Source organism: Martes martes (assembly GCF_963455335.1).
Source record: "Martes martes genome assembly, chromosome: 3".
NCBI lineage: Eukaryota > Metazoa > Chordata > Mammalia > Carnivora > Mustelidae > Martes > Martes martes.
This window is the reverse complement of record NC_137890.1, coordinates 135,132,034-135,149,494: the sequence shown is the minus strand read 5'-3', so window position 1 is coordinate 135,149,494 and position 17,461 is coordinate 135,132,034. Positions and strand designations below refer to the sequence as shown.

Sequence of the window (17,461 nt, the reverse complement as noted above, 5' to 3'; positions counted from 1 at the left end):
CTCAAATGGCACATATACGGATTATATTTTTGATGGCATTAGAATTATGTTAAACACTTTGTTTTGAAGCCGTTTTTACTTTTTTATTTCTTGAGAAATCTCTGCCTATAATCATAGTCATCTGTAACTATTTGAAACAATACACGCAAGAGTACCCGTATCATGTGAAAATTAAGTGAAGAGGAGCTGGAGGAGAAGAGACAGCTTTTAATGGGTTGCACTTGACCAAAGTGGGTCAGACAGCAAGAGAGAGTGGAACAAAAAATTGAACTGAAAGTCAGGAGACTTGTTTTCTACTTTGTCACCAGCCAGCCTGGGCAAGTTTCTTCAATTCTTTGTGTTTTAAGCAGGGGGTAAAACTAGTTATTCCACTTACCTTCATAGGGTTGTTTCAAGGTCAAATGAGATAATAGACCGGCACAAGCTGTGACATGTCTGAATCACAGCATTTAGTGGGCTGTCAGATTACCCTGGGTATTATACTACACAGAGGAGTGAGTGCACAGGTCAAAGGAAGCAGAAGAGATAGCCACTCCGCTGTTGGGCCTGGGTGAACAGGGGAAAGAGAAATAAATTCAGTGTGGGGTGGTGTAGTGGAGGAGAGGGGGAGGGGTGGGGCTCGTTTTGTGGGAAAGACGATGTTTTGTGTTTAAAGCAAGAATGGGGTAACTCAGTAGGAATGTCCTGCAGGCAAGAGGCTGGAGATGAAAAGAAAGGTCTGGACTAGAGTTTAAAACAATGACAATCTCCAGAGAATTTGTTGAGAGAAAAGAAGGCAACTTTATGTCTGAGCCAGTTAATGGAAGGTGGGGGAAGAGGAGGAGAGAAGGTAGGAGAAAGAAAATATTAACAGAGTGAATGATGATATGGTAGTGCTCCTTCTCCTATAGGAGGAAAGACAGGACATTCAGAACTGTCATGTGATTCACAGAGATGCATGAGAATCAGAACCAAGATGATTATTCACTTTGAAGAGTGGGAGGATGCTGGCGTTTCTGAAAGTGAAGCTGCAGTAGAGCAGTGGAGAGGGAGGCCAGATTTCAAGTGCTTTTAAGTGAAAGAATAGAAGAAGAGAGGAAAGGAACTACAGAACCAAGTTTAGCAGTTGAAAAGGGAGAAAACCAGGAAAACAGAAACAGCACAGGTGGGAAGTAGAGGAGAGAATGGATAGAAGAGATTAGTGATACGTTTTAGTAGAACACTGGGTATAATTGTGCCCTAAACGAGAAGCAACAGAACCACTCCATGTGAGTAACAAAATATGATGACAACTGAATCTCTCATTTTACCTTGGGTGAAGCCAGTAAAGGTCAAGTATCCACATGTAGCAAAGAGAGTACTGATGAGTACAGAAGCCAAGGTGGACATGTGGATGATGCGGGACCACTTAGCTACTGTGGGGTCTTCCAAAGAACCATAAACTAAGAAGCAGTTATGGTGGCAAATGAATGCTGCAATAAAAAAAGGAAGAAAAAAAGAGCACCATTAAAGCAAGTGTTAACTGGATTTCCTTCTCCTTCGGGGCCCACGGTGTCACAGGACTTCAAAGAAAGAAGAGGTAGATCAGAGTGGTGGGCAGCAGCAAAGCAAGGTTTATTGAGCAACTGCAATGTGAGAATACAAAGCTCCTGAGGACAGCAGGACCCAAGAGGATTGCCATTAGAGTTTCTAAAGCTATAGGGGTTTTTATGGGCTTGTTGGAGGGCTGTTTTAATCTGATTAACCCTCCCTGCAAGCACATTTTTGTCATCTACCTATCACATGGGAAAGGGTGGAGGGCTCCTTCCAGGGTGGTGTAAAATCCTTTTAAGGGTGGTTTCCTCTTAGAGCAGGGGCCCCCTGTCCCTGTCTGCCTGCCTTCCAACTGTCATTCATCACAAGCACTAAGATTCTCTTTTTACTCCAAAAATTCAGAGATGTATGGGACTTTGGAATGCTACTGAACTGAAGTTCAAATATATAAATTTACTAGCTCTGCCAGAAAATAACTTTTTTAACAATTGTAGGAATGAGAAATTTCACTCATGTTAGACTTATGTGGTCTCTTCCTGTCACTCTTGATACAAACCAGTCCTATCCAACTTTCTCTCCCATTTTCCATTTCCTGGTAGCCTTCCAATCTTAAGGGAAATCTAAACAACACTATATTTTGCGTCCATGGCTTCCTTTCCAATCTGGGATATAACAGAGTAGCTTTAGACATCTGGCCAATTTGTAATACCTTGTGTGCAAGGTTTTGAATAAGCACATAACACTTGCTAGATTTTCAAGTTAAAAAATAAGATGACCATAATGAGTTTTCTGCATGAGAAAGAGACTTGTCCAAATTAAATCAAATTTTAGTGATGAGTGAGAAAAGTCTGAGCCTAATTTTATGTTGGCACAAACTAGATCATATGCTGCTAATAGGAAGTATAAAACTTTGGACATCTGCTCTCCAGACACAAATATGAAACTTTTTCATTATACAGAAGATTCCATATTGAGAAAGGGCCTGTGAAATCATATACTCACCGAATGACATCACGCCAAGAGCCTGAATGGCACTGGGCTTTGCAAATACCCAAGCATCTTCTGTTTTTGGTCTAGAAGATAAATCAGGTAATTTAATGAATGAGCAAACAAATGCCAGCCTAAGCATGTCAGAGAACAAGAAATGGTGTTACAATAAAAACTGAGTATCTTTAAGTTGCAATTAATAAGGGGCCCCATTAATTTTCTTTAATTATAAATAATTTCCCAGGAACATGCATGTTATGGTTTCCTCCTGTCCTCTAAAATGCATGACAAATACTTGGGAAGACTTTATTCTTACATATTTAAAATATCCACTGACTACTTAATTTTATGACTTTTTTACTCACCGATTTAACAACAAACATTTGTTATGCACTCATCATTGAAGATACTGATTGAGGGAGATACAAAAATTAATAATGCAATGTTTCTCCTCAGCTAATCAATACATGCTACATTCCCTTTTAACTCGTTCTCCAGGCTCATCCTACCTCAGGGAAATTCATAGTTGGCACTACAGTTTACTGAAGAGGGTGGACATGAACTAATATTAACTGAGGATATACTTAACTATATTCTGGGAATTATCCTATGATTTCTCAATCTTCACAGTAACACTCAAGTATTATTGTCACTATTTAATACATTAGGAAAGTTAAGCTCTGGGTGGTGATAAAACTTGTCAAGCTTCCACAGATAATAAGTGAAGCTGAGATTTGCAGTCCGTCTCAGTATCTCTTTCACAGTGAACTGTCAGTGACCTCAAATTCCCACCTGTGGAAATAGTCCTCAAAGACATTTTGGAAATATATGAACTTTAAATTATGTGAACATTCTATTTCTTAGTGGAATTAAAATACTTGCCAACCTGTCTACAGGCAGAGATTGGTCTCCCTGGTTAACGTATCCCTGAATAATGGTGAAGAGTCTGGGTTCTGAGATTAGACAGCCTGTGTTAGTCTTCCGGCCCCTTCCACCTATTAGCTGTGTGATCTTAGGCAAATTATGAAACTTTCTGTGCTTCAGTTTTGATATCTATAAAACGAGAGTAATAATAGTAGTACCTAATCCATTGAGTTATTGTGTGAATTAAATGAGATAAAATATGTAAGATTTCTGAAAGAGAGACTTACATATTATAGTCAGTGTTTAATAACTGGACACTAATATTATTAGCCCATTATTATTATTATTCATTGTCATTTAATAAAAGTAGACAAAATGGCTAAAATATGTCCAGCTTCCATGAAAAGGAAAGGCTTGAGTGAAACCCAAAAGAATATATTAAGATAGAAGAGGGGAAAAGGGGAAGAAGGGTCACAGAAAGCATAAAGGCAATAGGTGTAAACCCACCTATTTCATAAGTTTGTTAGTCATTCTCCAAGTGAAACAGTCACACAAAAAAGTCTCATTTGCTTTGTCAAAGATAGTGGGATTTATGCATTGTCTCATTCCCTCCCTTTCCCCCAGCCATAGCCGTATTCGAAATGCGAAATGTGCAGTTACAGGCACAAAAGAACTATCTCGCCTGCGAGGGAGGCCTCAGGCTGCTCTAAGACTTGTGGTTCCCGGTTTTTTGAGTGGGAGCTGCTGCCACCTGCTGCCTCCACTATTCTTACTGCAGTGAACATTAACCAATAAGAGCACACCTGTCAAATTCCAAGGTTATTATGGAAAACCACAGACTTTGTCCGCGATCTTTAAAAAAAAAAAAAGACTCAGAAAAGCAAGCAGCACTAAAAACTACAGAAACTTGGAAGATTGTAAGCTTTTTAATATGTTTTAAAATATCTACTTTCTCTGTTAGGGTATTTGCACATGATTAATACTCATTTTTCCCTTAAGTACAGATTATAGTGGTGTCCTACTTTTTAACTCATTTATTAGTAATGAAAATGTAGGAGTTTGATTTTCATTTTTCTTCCTCTATTCAAGTTTTTAAACTCTTTCCTGTCCATATGTTGCATTGAATATATTCCAAGATGGAGTATGGACTTGTGCATAGAGATAATTTTGAATTTTTTGTGTTCACCTTAATGATGCTGATTTTATGATTTATTTGTTTATTCATTTATTTTATTTTTGAGAGAGAGAGAGAGAGAGCAAGTGATGTGGGGCGGGGGCAAGGGACAGAAGGAGAGGGAGAGAAAATCTTAAGCAGGTTCAATGCCCAGCACAGAGCTTGACTGAGCTCTAGATCTCACCACTCCTGAGATCTTGACCTGAGCTGAAGTCAAGTCATATTTTTAACCAACAGAGCCACCCAGGTACCCCGATGATGCTGATAGAAAATAATAAAAAAAGATGCTGCAGATAGGAAAGGATGTGCATCCAAATCTAGGGAAAGGGACATTGAGTATGGCTTTCTGATATTTTATAAAATAGCCTGAAATTAGAATTAGTTGCAGAATCAACTAGCTACATACACACATACATACACATGCACGCGTGTGAAAGAGAGAGAGAGAAGAGAGTGTGAGTGTGTGTATAAGTTTCTTGACATATTTAGAGATTTCTGGAAACTTGATACCCACAATGATTGAGAAAATGAAGTTACATACTGCTCTGATTTTAGACTACAGATGCTGAAACACAAAATGAAATATCAAATGCAACAAGCAGCGTGTAAGAGAAAGTCATAACTAGGAGAATTTTTCAAGTAAATGCAAAGGTTGTTCAATAACAGAAAAATCTACTAATGTAATTCATCTCATCAACAGATTAACTGAGAAAAAATGCTTATGTGCTTTCAAAATATGTAGAAGAGCCTACAATCTAGTATTTACTTTGAAAAACATGTTAAGCAAGCTATTAATAAAATAGAACTTCTTTAATCTGATAGGAATATCTCCAAAATCCATAGCAAATGATATATTAAAAGTGAAAATTTAGGGGTGCCTGGGTGGCTCAGTGGGTTAAAGCCTCTGTCTCGGCTCAGGTCATGATCCCAGAGTCCTGGGATTGAGCCCCGCATCTGGCTCTCTGCTCGGCATGGAGCCTGCTTCCTCTTCTCTCTCTCCACCTGCCTCTCTGCCTACCTGTGATCTCTGTCTGTCAAATAAATAAATAAATAAAATCTTTTAAAAAAAAAAAGTGAAAATTTAATGTGCTATGGTGAGTGCTGTGAAGTGTGTAAACCTGGTGATTCACAGACCAGTACCCCTGGGGCTAATAATACATTATACATTTATAAAAAATTTTTAAAAATGAATAAAAAAAAGTAAAATAAAAAAGTGAAAATTTAGAAATATTACAATTAAAGGTGGAAACGAGATAAGGATGTTTACTATCACTGCTTCCAGACTATATCACAGGAATTGCTAGTTAATGCAATAAAATAAGAAGTGATAAGATACTTAATCAATGGAAATGGATAAATAATTTGAACACAACAGAATTGTGTACACAGAAAATTCAGGGGAATTTACTGACAAGCTACTGGAATTAATAAGAGTATTTAGCAAGGTTACTGGATATATGAAATATATATACTTGATACATGAAAATCAATATGGTTGAGGTACATAAATAATAACCAATTAAAATGTTTTTTAAATGGCAGTGGCAATACATATTTTAAAAGATATGCATAATCGTAATGGCATGATATAATTGTATAGAAAGACACGTATAAATGAAAAGAGATACCGTATCCATATTTATGAATAGGAGGACTCAATATCATGTAGATGTCCATTCTCCACCAAATTAAATTTAAATTCAAAGAATAAAATATGATATTCAAAGAGAAAATATATGTTTTTTAAAAACCCATAAAAGCAACATAAAAGTAAGGATTGATAAACCTGATAATGTTTGTATAGTAAAATAATCCATATACAAAGTTAAAATATAAAGATAAGCTAAAGACTTGGAAATGAAATTTGTCATGCATAGAAGATACTCCAATAAGCAATGAACAAGAGACAATTCACAGAAAAGGAAATGAGAATGGTCAATAATTATGCTATAAGTTGCTCACTTTCCTTTATAATCAGGGAAACTCAAATGAAATCCATAAAGACATTTCACAGTTAATTCAACAATAGCAAAGTTGATAAATTGCTGGGAAAGGACAACTTGCAATTATTATGGAGGGAACTATAAATTGTAAAACACTTAGGAGAAGAGTTTGATAGTATCTAGTAAAGCTGAAGGTACTCAAAGCTTGCAAGCAAACAATTACAACTCTACATATATATTCTAGGCTAGGAAAGCACACATGTGCACACAAAGATATGGATAAGCATGTTCACTAGTGCATTGTTTATATTAGCCAAACTTTGGAAACTACCTCAACTTTAAGCAATAGAACTGATAAATCAATCCATAAGTAAAACATGACATAATCATAAAATTGTGTCTTATGTGCAGTTAAAAAGTCACTCAGTGCTAACTGTATCAAAATGGAAATATATGGCATACAATACTAAAGGAAAAATGATGAGTTATAGAAGAGAATGTGCATTTTTTTTGCCAGAGTGGTTATTTGTGTATATTTCACAAACATACTGATCAATACTAGATATTGTTGTCAATACATAAATGCATAGTACAAGTATAAGAGCATAAACAGAAATAATTTAAACCAATTTAAGAATAATAATTACCTCTAGGGAAAGAGAAATGGATTGACTTTTAAATATGATAATCTATTGTTGATAAATATTGAAGTAAATATAGAAAATTATTTCAAAAAGATCTAGCCCAATTTCTACTTCCTGAACTTTATATGATTATACAATATTTTCTACATAAAATCTTTCTGAATCTGAACCTAATTTTTAGCCTTAAATTTCCATAAATACTCTAGAACTGATACTACATTCTTCCTGCTTTCCAATCTCTTGTTCAATTCATTCAATATTCAACAAATATTTGTTGACCACTACCAATGTAGCAATCACTGTTATAAATCACTGAGGCTACTGCAGAAAAAAAGACAAAAGAAAGAAATCAACTATCTTGGAGTATATTCTATATCATAATCTAGAATAGCACTGTATAATAGTGCTTTCTGTGATAGTGCTTTGCCATCCCATATGGTTACTACCAACCACATGTGGTTCTTGAGCCTTGCCTTTGAAATGATGGCTAGTGTAACTGAGGAATTATTTTTTTTTAAGATTTTGCTTATTTATTTGCGAGAGAGAGAGAGAGAACAAGCAGTGGGGAGGGGCAAAGGAAGGGGAAGAGAAAAAGAGAGAGAGGGGGAAGCTGACTTTCTGCTGAGAAGGAAGCTGGATGTGGGGCTGGATTCCAGGACTCTGAGATCATGACCTGAGCCGAAGGCAGATGCTTAACTGACTGAGCCTCCCAGTCACCCTGGGAAACATAATTATTTTCTAATGGTCTGAAAGAATTAAAGAAATCACCTAAAGAGGTTTAATTTTTTCCTATTGTGTAGAGGTACATGGGTGGTTCAGTTGGCTCAGGTAATGATCCTGGGGTCCTGGGATCAAGCCCCATTTGGTGGGTTTCCTGTTCAGTGGGGGGCCTGTTTTTCCCTCTCCCTCTGTCCCTCCCCCGCCACTGCTGTGCTCTCTCTCTCTGACAAATAAATTAATAAAAGCTTAAAAAACCTTTTTTCCTATAGTGTAGCTTATGCTATATATTTCAGTATTGTTTACCACTTGAATTTTCTGAAGGCAAGTAGAAGAATGGAGGAGTTGAGTATAACAATAAACAGAAAAAATACTTTGTTAACTTATAAAGAACCATGGCTATCAGAGCATCTTCAAAATTAAAAATAAAAGCAAAACAACAATAACAACAACAAAAACCCCAACAAACTGGGAGAAACAAACTGAAATTGTTATTATGAATAGAGACCTGGCAGAAAAGACATAGTTCATAATAGTCAACCAAAATACTATAAAATATGAATCAAATAAATGAAATTTAATTTGTATTAAATAATCAGGTTATAGGATGAGTGCTTTTTTAAAATTTAAAGTATAATTCACATTAAATTATCCATAAACAGGGAATGGCTTTCAAATGATCATTCAAATTCAAACATACTAATTAACATACAACTCTTCTGGAGTACTTATTTTGTACAAAGTGAGACAAGTTTTCTTCTGAAAAAATCCCCAAATAAGAACTACTCTCCAACTCATCTTTGTTTTAGATTCTTCTGTTGCTACTGTTGAAGTTTATTTCCCTGAGGAACTGAAACCAACTGCATTCACTGGTGTGTGTCCAGAGTTTGCAATGGAAGCCAATAGTTCTGAAATTAGTCCACTGAGGTCAATAGCCTCTCTTCAGCAAGTGTTAATGTTACCTGCTGATGAATGGACTAGCTTTTTACCTCTACGTGGTTTCTACCTGCTTCTTTTATTTACTGTGATTATTTGCTGACCACAGACAAACTGTGGTTAATATCGGTAAAGGACAACGAAAACAATAATGAACTTAATTTCCTCTGTGAAGGACAACCTTTCTCACAACTAAGAAAAACCGAATGGGAAACAGAAAGCTGTAATGGAAAAAACAAAAACAAAAACAAACATACGAAAAAAACAGGCTTTGAGGTCAGACAGACTTGGATTTAAATCTTAGCATTATGCTATACTAGCAGAGTACCTTGGGGCAGCTTACTTAATGACACTGGTCTCAGTTTTCTCTGTTAAATAGAGACAATATTATTAATTCTATTTACATATCTGACATAAGGTTAAATGAGAAAATGAATGAAAGAGTGTATTATATAGTGTACAATCAATGTTGGAGGAGACTTCCTTCTACTCTTTATCCCTTTCCTTATGTTATCATTAAAGTAACAATACATGTCTTAGTCTAGCTGTAAGTACCTGCAAGTACACAAAATGCAAACGTCCTCATGCTATTTATATTCCCTTGGAGAATGAAGGGACCTTGAGGAAGATGAGCTGTTTTACTTAAAATAAATGAATGATTAATCTTGAAAATAGATACGCTACCAAATGGGCAATCATTTGGTTGATAATAATGAAAAAGATGAAATGATTCATTTATTCTTTGGATATTCACAATAAATATTCAGTATTCTGTCCAACAGACCAATTTTCTGCACAAATGGGTCTGTCGAATTGGTGCAAACTCCAGCCTCATAAAGCCCTTTTCAACAACCTCAGGGTATGGGGAGCTTCTCACCTCATTCCAGGGCTTATACCTTAGCTCAGCCCTCAGTCTCCCCAGAACTGTAGCTCTGTGTTGGTAAGTTCTGCTAGGTGGTGTGGAGACTACCGCCAAGGGAAGATAATTAAATGTTTCAGTAAAAGAGGGCACTCATTAAACCTGAAGATATTTGACATCTTGCCAGATTATTTAATCACCAGATAATATCTTAAACTAATCACTTAAAAGAAAAAAAGTTTAAAATTACATTTTTACATAAAATTTTACGTAAAATTTTACATTTTAAAGCTTCTATCTATATATACACGCAAGCAGGATCACATACACAAATCAATGGTTCTTATTATTTTTTATATCAATTTTTAATTATAGAAAAGGTTTTATTCTGTCAATATTGCTAAGATAAAAGTTCTTTTTGTATTTTACCACAGAGAAAATTATGAAAGAATATATTTTATCATTGGCATTGATAAAATATAAGTACAGTGACATTTAATTTCATTTCTTAAACACTTAGCACTACCTTCTTAGAGATAGCCAGAGGCTACCAACCTCATCAGAAAACTCAAGAGTTTCACTTTCGTCAATTACTTGGAAGTTCTGCATTTTGTTTTAATAAGGTGAAATAGCCAAACACATATAAAACCTTGAGGCATGCATGTGTGTGTGCGTGTGTGTATTTAATAGTCTTTGGAAGCAATAGGAAATATTTTCTCATGATTTTTGCCATATAGAAGACACAGTAACTTTTGCTGAATGCATAAAGGACAGGCAGAAATAATCAATTCCCCATTTTGGGTGCTGAATAAAGAAATACCCAGCAAAAAAAGATAAAGTCTTAGGTTAGTCATTGTTTTTCATAGCTATCTCTTCACGAAGTTTTAAATCAAGTGCCAATACAGATGGTAGTTGTTTTTTTCTTTTCTTTCCTAATCTCTCAATCCAGTAATAGCATAATAGCAGCTGTAAACTAAGAACTAGAGAAGGGGATTGCATAATCCAGTAATTGGATAAATTTTGAGACAGAATTTTCTAATCGTCCTCCACCTGGGTACATGTATAGTAGGTCTACTTCCATCATGTCATAGCTGCAAGCTCCAAACACACACACAAATAAATAATAATAATAATAATAAATAATAATAATAAACTTCTCTAAGGAGAAGAACATATTTTCAAAAAAATGTCTGAATTTGTACTTAAATCCTCAGGCAAATTAATCTGTCAAAAGTTAAACTTGGACATCTAAAGAACATGGTGCATGGGCCACATACATTTACCATCTTTCCCTCCTCAGACCTTATTAAAATGATATTAAAGGAATTTAAAATGGAGATATATCCATGGGGGAGGGGATAATGGAAAAGAGACATCAGTGGAAAAGACCTTTGGGAACAGGAAAGCAGATGCTTACATGGTAACTGCAGAGAATGGAAGAAGTAACACGCACATAGAGGGAGCTCATGATGAAAAAGAGCTGAAACTCTCGTGTGTGCAAGACTCACAGACAACAAAAAGCTATGTCAGATGCTGGGGAAAATGGAGAAAATAAAGAAAAATTAAAGACATGAGATCCAGGGATAAGGCATCTAACACGAAAAAGAGGTAAAAGAATGACACTGGGGCAAGACACAGAAATTAATCCATTCAGAAAGGAACAAGGAGGTGGAAGGCTCTGGGAGGGAGGTCTCCAGGAGAAATAATAAAATCTGTAGATTACCTTACATGTTTGAGCATTTGGGGAAGGAGTAACAAAAATGATCAAAATCAAAAGCTAAACTAGGAGAAAATATTTGCAAAAGACACATCTCATGAAATACTCTTATCTAAAATGTACAAGGCTCACTTAAAACTCAACAATAAGAACATAAACAATCCACATAAAAATGGGCCACAGACCTTAAGAGACACCTCACCAAAGAATATATACAGGAGGTAAATAAGTGTATGAAAAGATGTACCATATCAATCGTCATCAAGGAAATGCAAATTAAGACAATAATGAAATACCACTACGTACTTATCAGAATGGCCAAAATCCAAAATACTAACAACACCAAATGCTGATCACAATGGGGAGTGAAAGAGACTCATTCATTACTGGAGTGAATGCAAAATCATACAGCACTTTGGAAGACAGTTTGGTGGCTTCTTAAAAAACTAACACCCTCTAACCACACAATCCAGCACTTGCATTACTTGTTATTTACCAAAGGATTTGAAAACTTCTGTTCAGGCAAAAACCTGCAAACGATGTTTATAGCAGCTTTATTCACAGTGGCCCCATCTTGGAAGTAACCAAGATGTCCTTCAGTAGGTGAGTAGAGAGACTGTGGTACATCCAATCAAAGGAATATTATTTGGTGCTAAAAAAAAATACTTTTAAGCCATGAAAAGACATGAATAAATCTTAAATGCATATTGCTAATTGAAAGAAGCCACTCTGAAATCTGAAAAGGCTACACGCACACTGTATGATTCCAACTATATTTCATTCTGGAAATGCAAAACCATGGGGACAGAAAATAGATCAGTAGTTGCTTAGGGTTGGAGGCTGGGAGAAGGGTGTGGATAGAGCACAGAGGATTTTTAGGGCAGTGAAGAAAATACTCTGCTTGATAATATAATGATGGATACATGACATTATACATTAGTACAAACCCACAGAACGTACAACACAAAAGTGAACTCTGTTATAAACTATAGACCTTGATGATTATGATATACTAATCTGGGTCCATCAATTGCAACCAATGTACCACTCTGGTGGGGGGGATCTGGATAAGGGGGAGGCTATGCATGTGTATGGATAGTGAGTATATAGAAAATCTCTGTGCCTTCCTCTTAAATTTGCTGTGAACCTAAAACTGCTTCAAAAAAACTCAAAGTCTTTGAAAAAAAGAAAAGAAAAGAAAAAGCTAAACTGGACATCCAGGTAAACATAGTTAAAAACAGAATCAAAGGGGCACCTGGGTGGCTCAGTTGGTTAAGTATCTGCCTTCGGCTCAGGTCATGATCCCAAGGTCTTGCTTCTCCTTCTCCCTCTGCTGCTCCCCCTGCTTGTGCTCTCTCCTCTCTCCTTCTCTCTCAAATAAAAAGATAAAATCTTAAAAAACAAAACAAAACAGGGGCGTCTGGGTGGCTCAGTGGGTTAAAGCCTCTGCCTTTGGCTCAGGTCATGATCCCAGGGTCCTGGGATCCAGCCCCACATCTGGCTCTCTGCTCAGCAGGGAACTTGCTTCCTTCTCTCTCTTTGCCTGCTTCTCTGCCTACTTGTGATCTCTGTCTGTCAAATAAATAAATAAAAATCTTTAAAAAAAAAAAAACCAAAACACTACAATCAAAAGCAATTATTCATTCTAGGAGGAAAAAAAAAGTTCCAAAAGAGAAATACAACTACTTTTGAACATGGTGTTTATCTCCACATATTAGGGTATGGTCAAAAGGAAAGATAAATTTTTTTATCTTTTTTTTTTTTGTACACAAAAAGGAATTAAGATTAGTTGATCACAGCTGTGGACATTCTGTCATTCTGTACTCATCTTTTCTTTGGATATATTTCTTTTTTCAAATGTTCCATATTATTTATTTAGTTAGTTGGTTATTTTAGTTTTTTTTAATTTAAATTCAGTTAATTAACATATAATGTATTACTTGCGTCCTGGGTATGTCTGTGATTCATCATTCTTATATAATACCCACTGCTCACTACAACATACACCATCCCCAATGTCCATCACTCAGTTACCCCATCCCCTCACCCACCTCCCCTCTAGCAATCAGTTTGTTTCCTAAGATTAAGAGTCTCTTATGGTTTGTCTCCCTCTCTGGTTTCGTCTTGTTTCATTTTTAAAAAGCAAGATAATTGAGGAGAGAGAAATCTTCATTTACTATATAAGAAAAGCATGAGAATCCAGAAGTAACAGTTAACAAGCAGATTATATAGAAGTGAAGATGTAAATGTCAAAAGACACACTTGAAATAGAAAAGGATTTGGTATGAGGAGTCTCTATTTCATTAAAAGTCATTTATAATATTTGATTTTATAAAAATATGTGAATGTATTCTTTTGGGAAAAAATAAATTCAAATAAAGCAATACTGGGAAGAAGTAGGATCCTATAAAATGTCTTACAAAATTTCAAATAGATCACAGCCACATAACGGAGGTTTACTATAAGGTTTAAATCATTTAAGGCGCAATGCTTCAAGTGTTTTAATGTATTTTACTATTAACAAAAATAGAGATTGGCTTATAGTGCTTTGCATCCTCGTATGGTAAATTACTTTCAAAAGAATGACTGTTTCCCTTACTCTAAAAAATCCAGTCAGATGCTTAGTTATATTCTTCTCAGAAACCTTTTGTGGGTGTGGAGGTGGGTGGGAGTGGGGAGATTTAGGGGAGATAAATTTACTTTGCAAAATTATTTTAGTTTGGATTCTTGGATTCACATTTCATCCTATATTGAAAGGCAAACTCCACCTTATCTCCACAACAGCTGAGTAGTAATAAGGCAAAACAGCAGAAAGCATGTCCCATCAAATATATCTCCAGTCTTCACATACTTATGAAAACAAGCTTCAAGGGGATTGCTTCTGATCCCTAGAACGTCAGACCTCTGATGAGGAGGATCAAACATCCACTTCTCTGTAGTACCTGCCCAAACTCTTTTGGGCTACACATAGGCACCTCCTGGATCATATAATCTCAGCAGAGCCTACATTTTTGCTAAGAGAGACTTACATATTAACCTCTTCAACCAGACACATCCAGGAGTTAAGTGGTCTGGCTGGTACACAAAGGCTCCCCATTTCCTGTCACACCAGGAATCACACACAAGCTATTAATGACATATGTAGGTCTGTCCATTTCCCCAGCTGGGGCATCAGCTGACAGCTCTCTGCCACCTCTTTGTTCCCAGCTCGGTTTCTACTGATTCTCTTCTATAAACAATCGTGGTTTATGTGAACATATAAAGCTGTTCAAGAAAGTTCTTCTTGGGAATCACTCAAAATGTTAAAACTGATTCTTTTTTTAAAAAACAAATTTTATGTAAAGCTAATCTTGAATTAAAATTTACATAAAACATTATGCTGATTTTTTTGGGCAAAATGTAATTTTGTTTTTTTATCTGAATCCTACAAAAAGTTTGCACAACTTGGCACCATAAACATGACAAATACTTCCTGTTTTCCATTTGGGATACTAATCACTTTTAATTCTTATTCTTTTATCTACTTTTTCCTTTTTTTCCACTATTGGCTCTAATTCCACTGTGAACTATTTAAAAGTTGGTGTTAACTGTTTCTGCGAGTTGGGGTTAAAAGGCAGAGAATGGATGTGAGGGGGCACACTTCACTTTTTAATGGAATGAAAATTTGTTAGAATTATGAGTTGTTTTTGGTTCTCTAGTATGTTTATCACAAAATGTTATTAAATTAAAATACAATGTGAATTTCAGATGTGAGTTCCAGATAATTATTTTGCAGTGGGTTCTCCTTGGGTTACACCATTCTTCACCTTACACATTGTTCCTATACAATCTTCCAGACTCTCCCTAAACTCAACTTGCATTTCCAAAACACTGAATGACTTCTCCTTCGTTTTCTTCCCCATTCCAAGACTTATTCAAAATTAAGATATTAAAACATTAAATATTTACCATCCCAGACCTGCTTCCTCTCCTAGTTAGCAATTAGGAGTTGTTAAAAGAAGCTAAGGTCCTTCCTCTATGTTTCTATAGCACCATGCTCTTATTTCTATTAAACAGTTTACTGAGGTTACCTTTTATGTGTTTATCTGCCCTACCTCACCCCCAGTGAGTTATAAGAGATCCGCAGAAAGGGACTGTGTTATATTGGTCTTCATAGCCCCAGATCCTAAAAAAGGTGACTGTCCAATAAGCAAATGCTAATTGCCTAAACAGACTCTCCCATTTTCTCCCTTTGATGGTGAGTTTTGGACCATCTAACAGTCTGGTTGTTCAAGCTGGACACCTGGGCATCACCTTTCTCTTCTTCTTCTTCTTCATTTCTACCAGCCTTGTGCTTATACTGTTCAGTTTTCTTTTGCTGGATGCTTGCTATAGATAGCTTCCTTCCAAGTCTTTGCACTTCCAATCTATCCTCACCTCTGCTGTAAGATGAGTCCATTGATACGGAGACTTGCTCCAGTTGCTCTCCTGCTGAAGAAACAATGCCCCATCTGCTAAAGAACAAATTCAAATTTCCTAGCACTACACATGAAGTTTTCCTTCCTGTTGGTCTCTGCCAACCTGTCTATGATCATTTCTTTGCACAGTTTTGCCAAACTTTCAGCTCAGAATCACCAAAGTCTAGTTAGTTCTTAAACACAGAAGCTACAGAGGTGGTGGTGATGGGAGAATGGGGGTCAGTGGATCAGGAAAGTACCATCTTCAGTAGTTTTTCAAATGAGGCAACCTGGAGATATGACTGTTGTTAAAACTGTGATAAAATATATATTTGAGGAGTAATGTAAGCAAAATAGAGTTTTTGAGAAAATTCTCAAGGGCAGCACTTTATTTTCATTTGATAGTTCCCCAACCAATGGCAGTATCCCTCCTCTCCAAGTCCCTCCCAGTGTTAGAACCTTGAACTGCTTCTGCCAATATACACATCACATGTCTGGGTCTCACACTTCTGCCAGCAATAGATTTCAACCTCTCTCCACTTTCCTTTTTGATCCAACTAACACTCGTACATTTTTTCAAGCAGCAGATTACATATTCGCTTATGTTGAAATATTATTACCTGCCTGCCCAGGTTGGACTAAGGGCCCTTTCTCTGTTTCCAAGGCACTTTCCCATAAGTCCATGAATTATTATATTGAAATTATCTTCCAAATATCTATTTTCCCCATCCATAAACTATAGGTATCTAAGGTCAGGAACTGTGCTTTCTTCATCTTCATAGCCTGAATACCTAGATAAGTGACTGGCATCAGCTAGATATTTCATAAATGCTTGTTGACTGAAACAACAGACTATTCTATTTTTGCTCTTTGGTTATGAATCTATATATCACAGACCAGTCTGACTTCTTGCTGGAAATAACAGACAGGTGGCAAAACTCACTATGGCAGCCATTAATAAAAATAATTGATGATGAGTGGAATAAGTTCTTAACATGGAGTAGCCTAGACTATTCCTCCAGTTCCACTAGCATAGTGACTGGACTAATCTTCTCTGAGAATATATCGTCTTGCAGTTGTTTTTTCCTATTTGCCCGTAGACTTAAGCCAAATGATGGTTCTATTTGTTGCTTCATGTAGGCAATCTGTCTGGTTAAATGTACCACTAATTCTAGCAGTGTTGCTGAAGCTTGGAGTCAAATGGTATTTTAGCAAATGAGTTAGCTGATTTTGCTAGTGTGGAAGTAGGGTTAGGAAAATTTTTTTTTGACAGGGAATGCTTTTGCATGAAATTTTTATCATCCTAGGATAATCTTTATTGTCTCATTACTTCAAAAGTATGGTTAGTTAATTTCCAAGTTCAATCAACCAAAACCAGAAGGCTCAAGGGCCCATTGGTTTATTCAACGGATCATTTGACAATTTTTTTGCTGCAATTCTACTTCTGTGTTAGGCACTGTGTTGAATAATGGATATATGATGCAGAAAAAGCAAATGTGACCTTGTTCTCATGGAGCTTACAATTGTCTGAAAGACATAAAATATACAAAAGTACACATAAAATATGAATAAAGATAATTTAACATATAGTATGATTATTTTATTCCATTGTGTAGATCCCTTCTCACTTCCTGTGGTGAAACCTTCAAATATAACCAACTAAAATATTCAG

At 36.1% G+C, this 17,461-nt stretch overlaps 1 protein-coding gene across 2 annotated transcripts in view; it reads right to left on the bottom strand.

Annotated features, from left to right (window-relative positions):
- Window positions 1-17,461, bottom strand: part of SLC38A11 (solute carrier family 38 member 11) — a gene marked incomplete at both ends in the record, with an annotated part of 50,217 nt that overhangs the window by 13,091 nt on the left and 19,665 nt on the right. For both annotated transcript variants that reach the window (XM_080799486.1, XM_080799487.1), the window contains 2 exons: window positions 1,290-1,451; window positions 2,515-2,585. In XM_080799486.1, coding sequence (XP_080655612.1) covers window positions 1,290-1,451; window positions 2,515-2,585 — 233 coding nt within the window. The remainder of the gene's footprint in view (window positions 1-1,289; window positions 1,452-2,514; window positions 2,586-17,461) is intronic.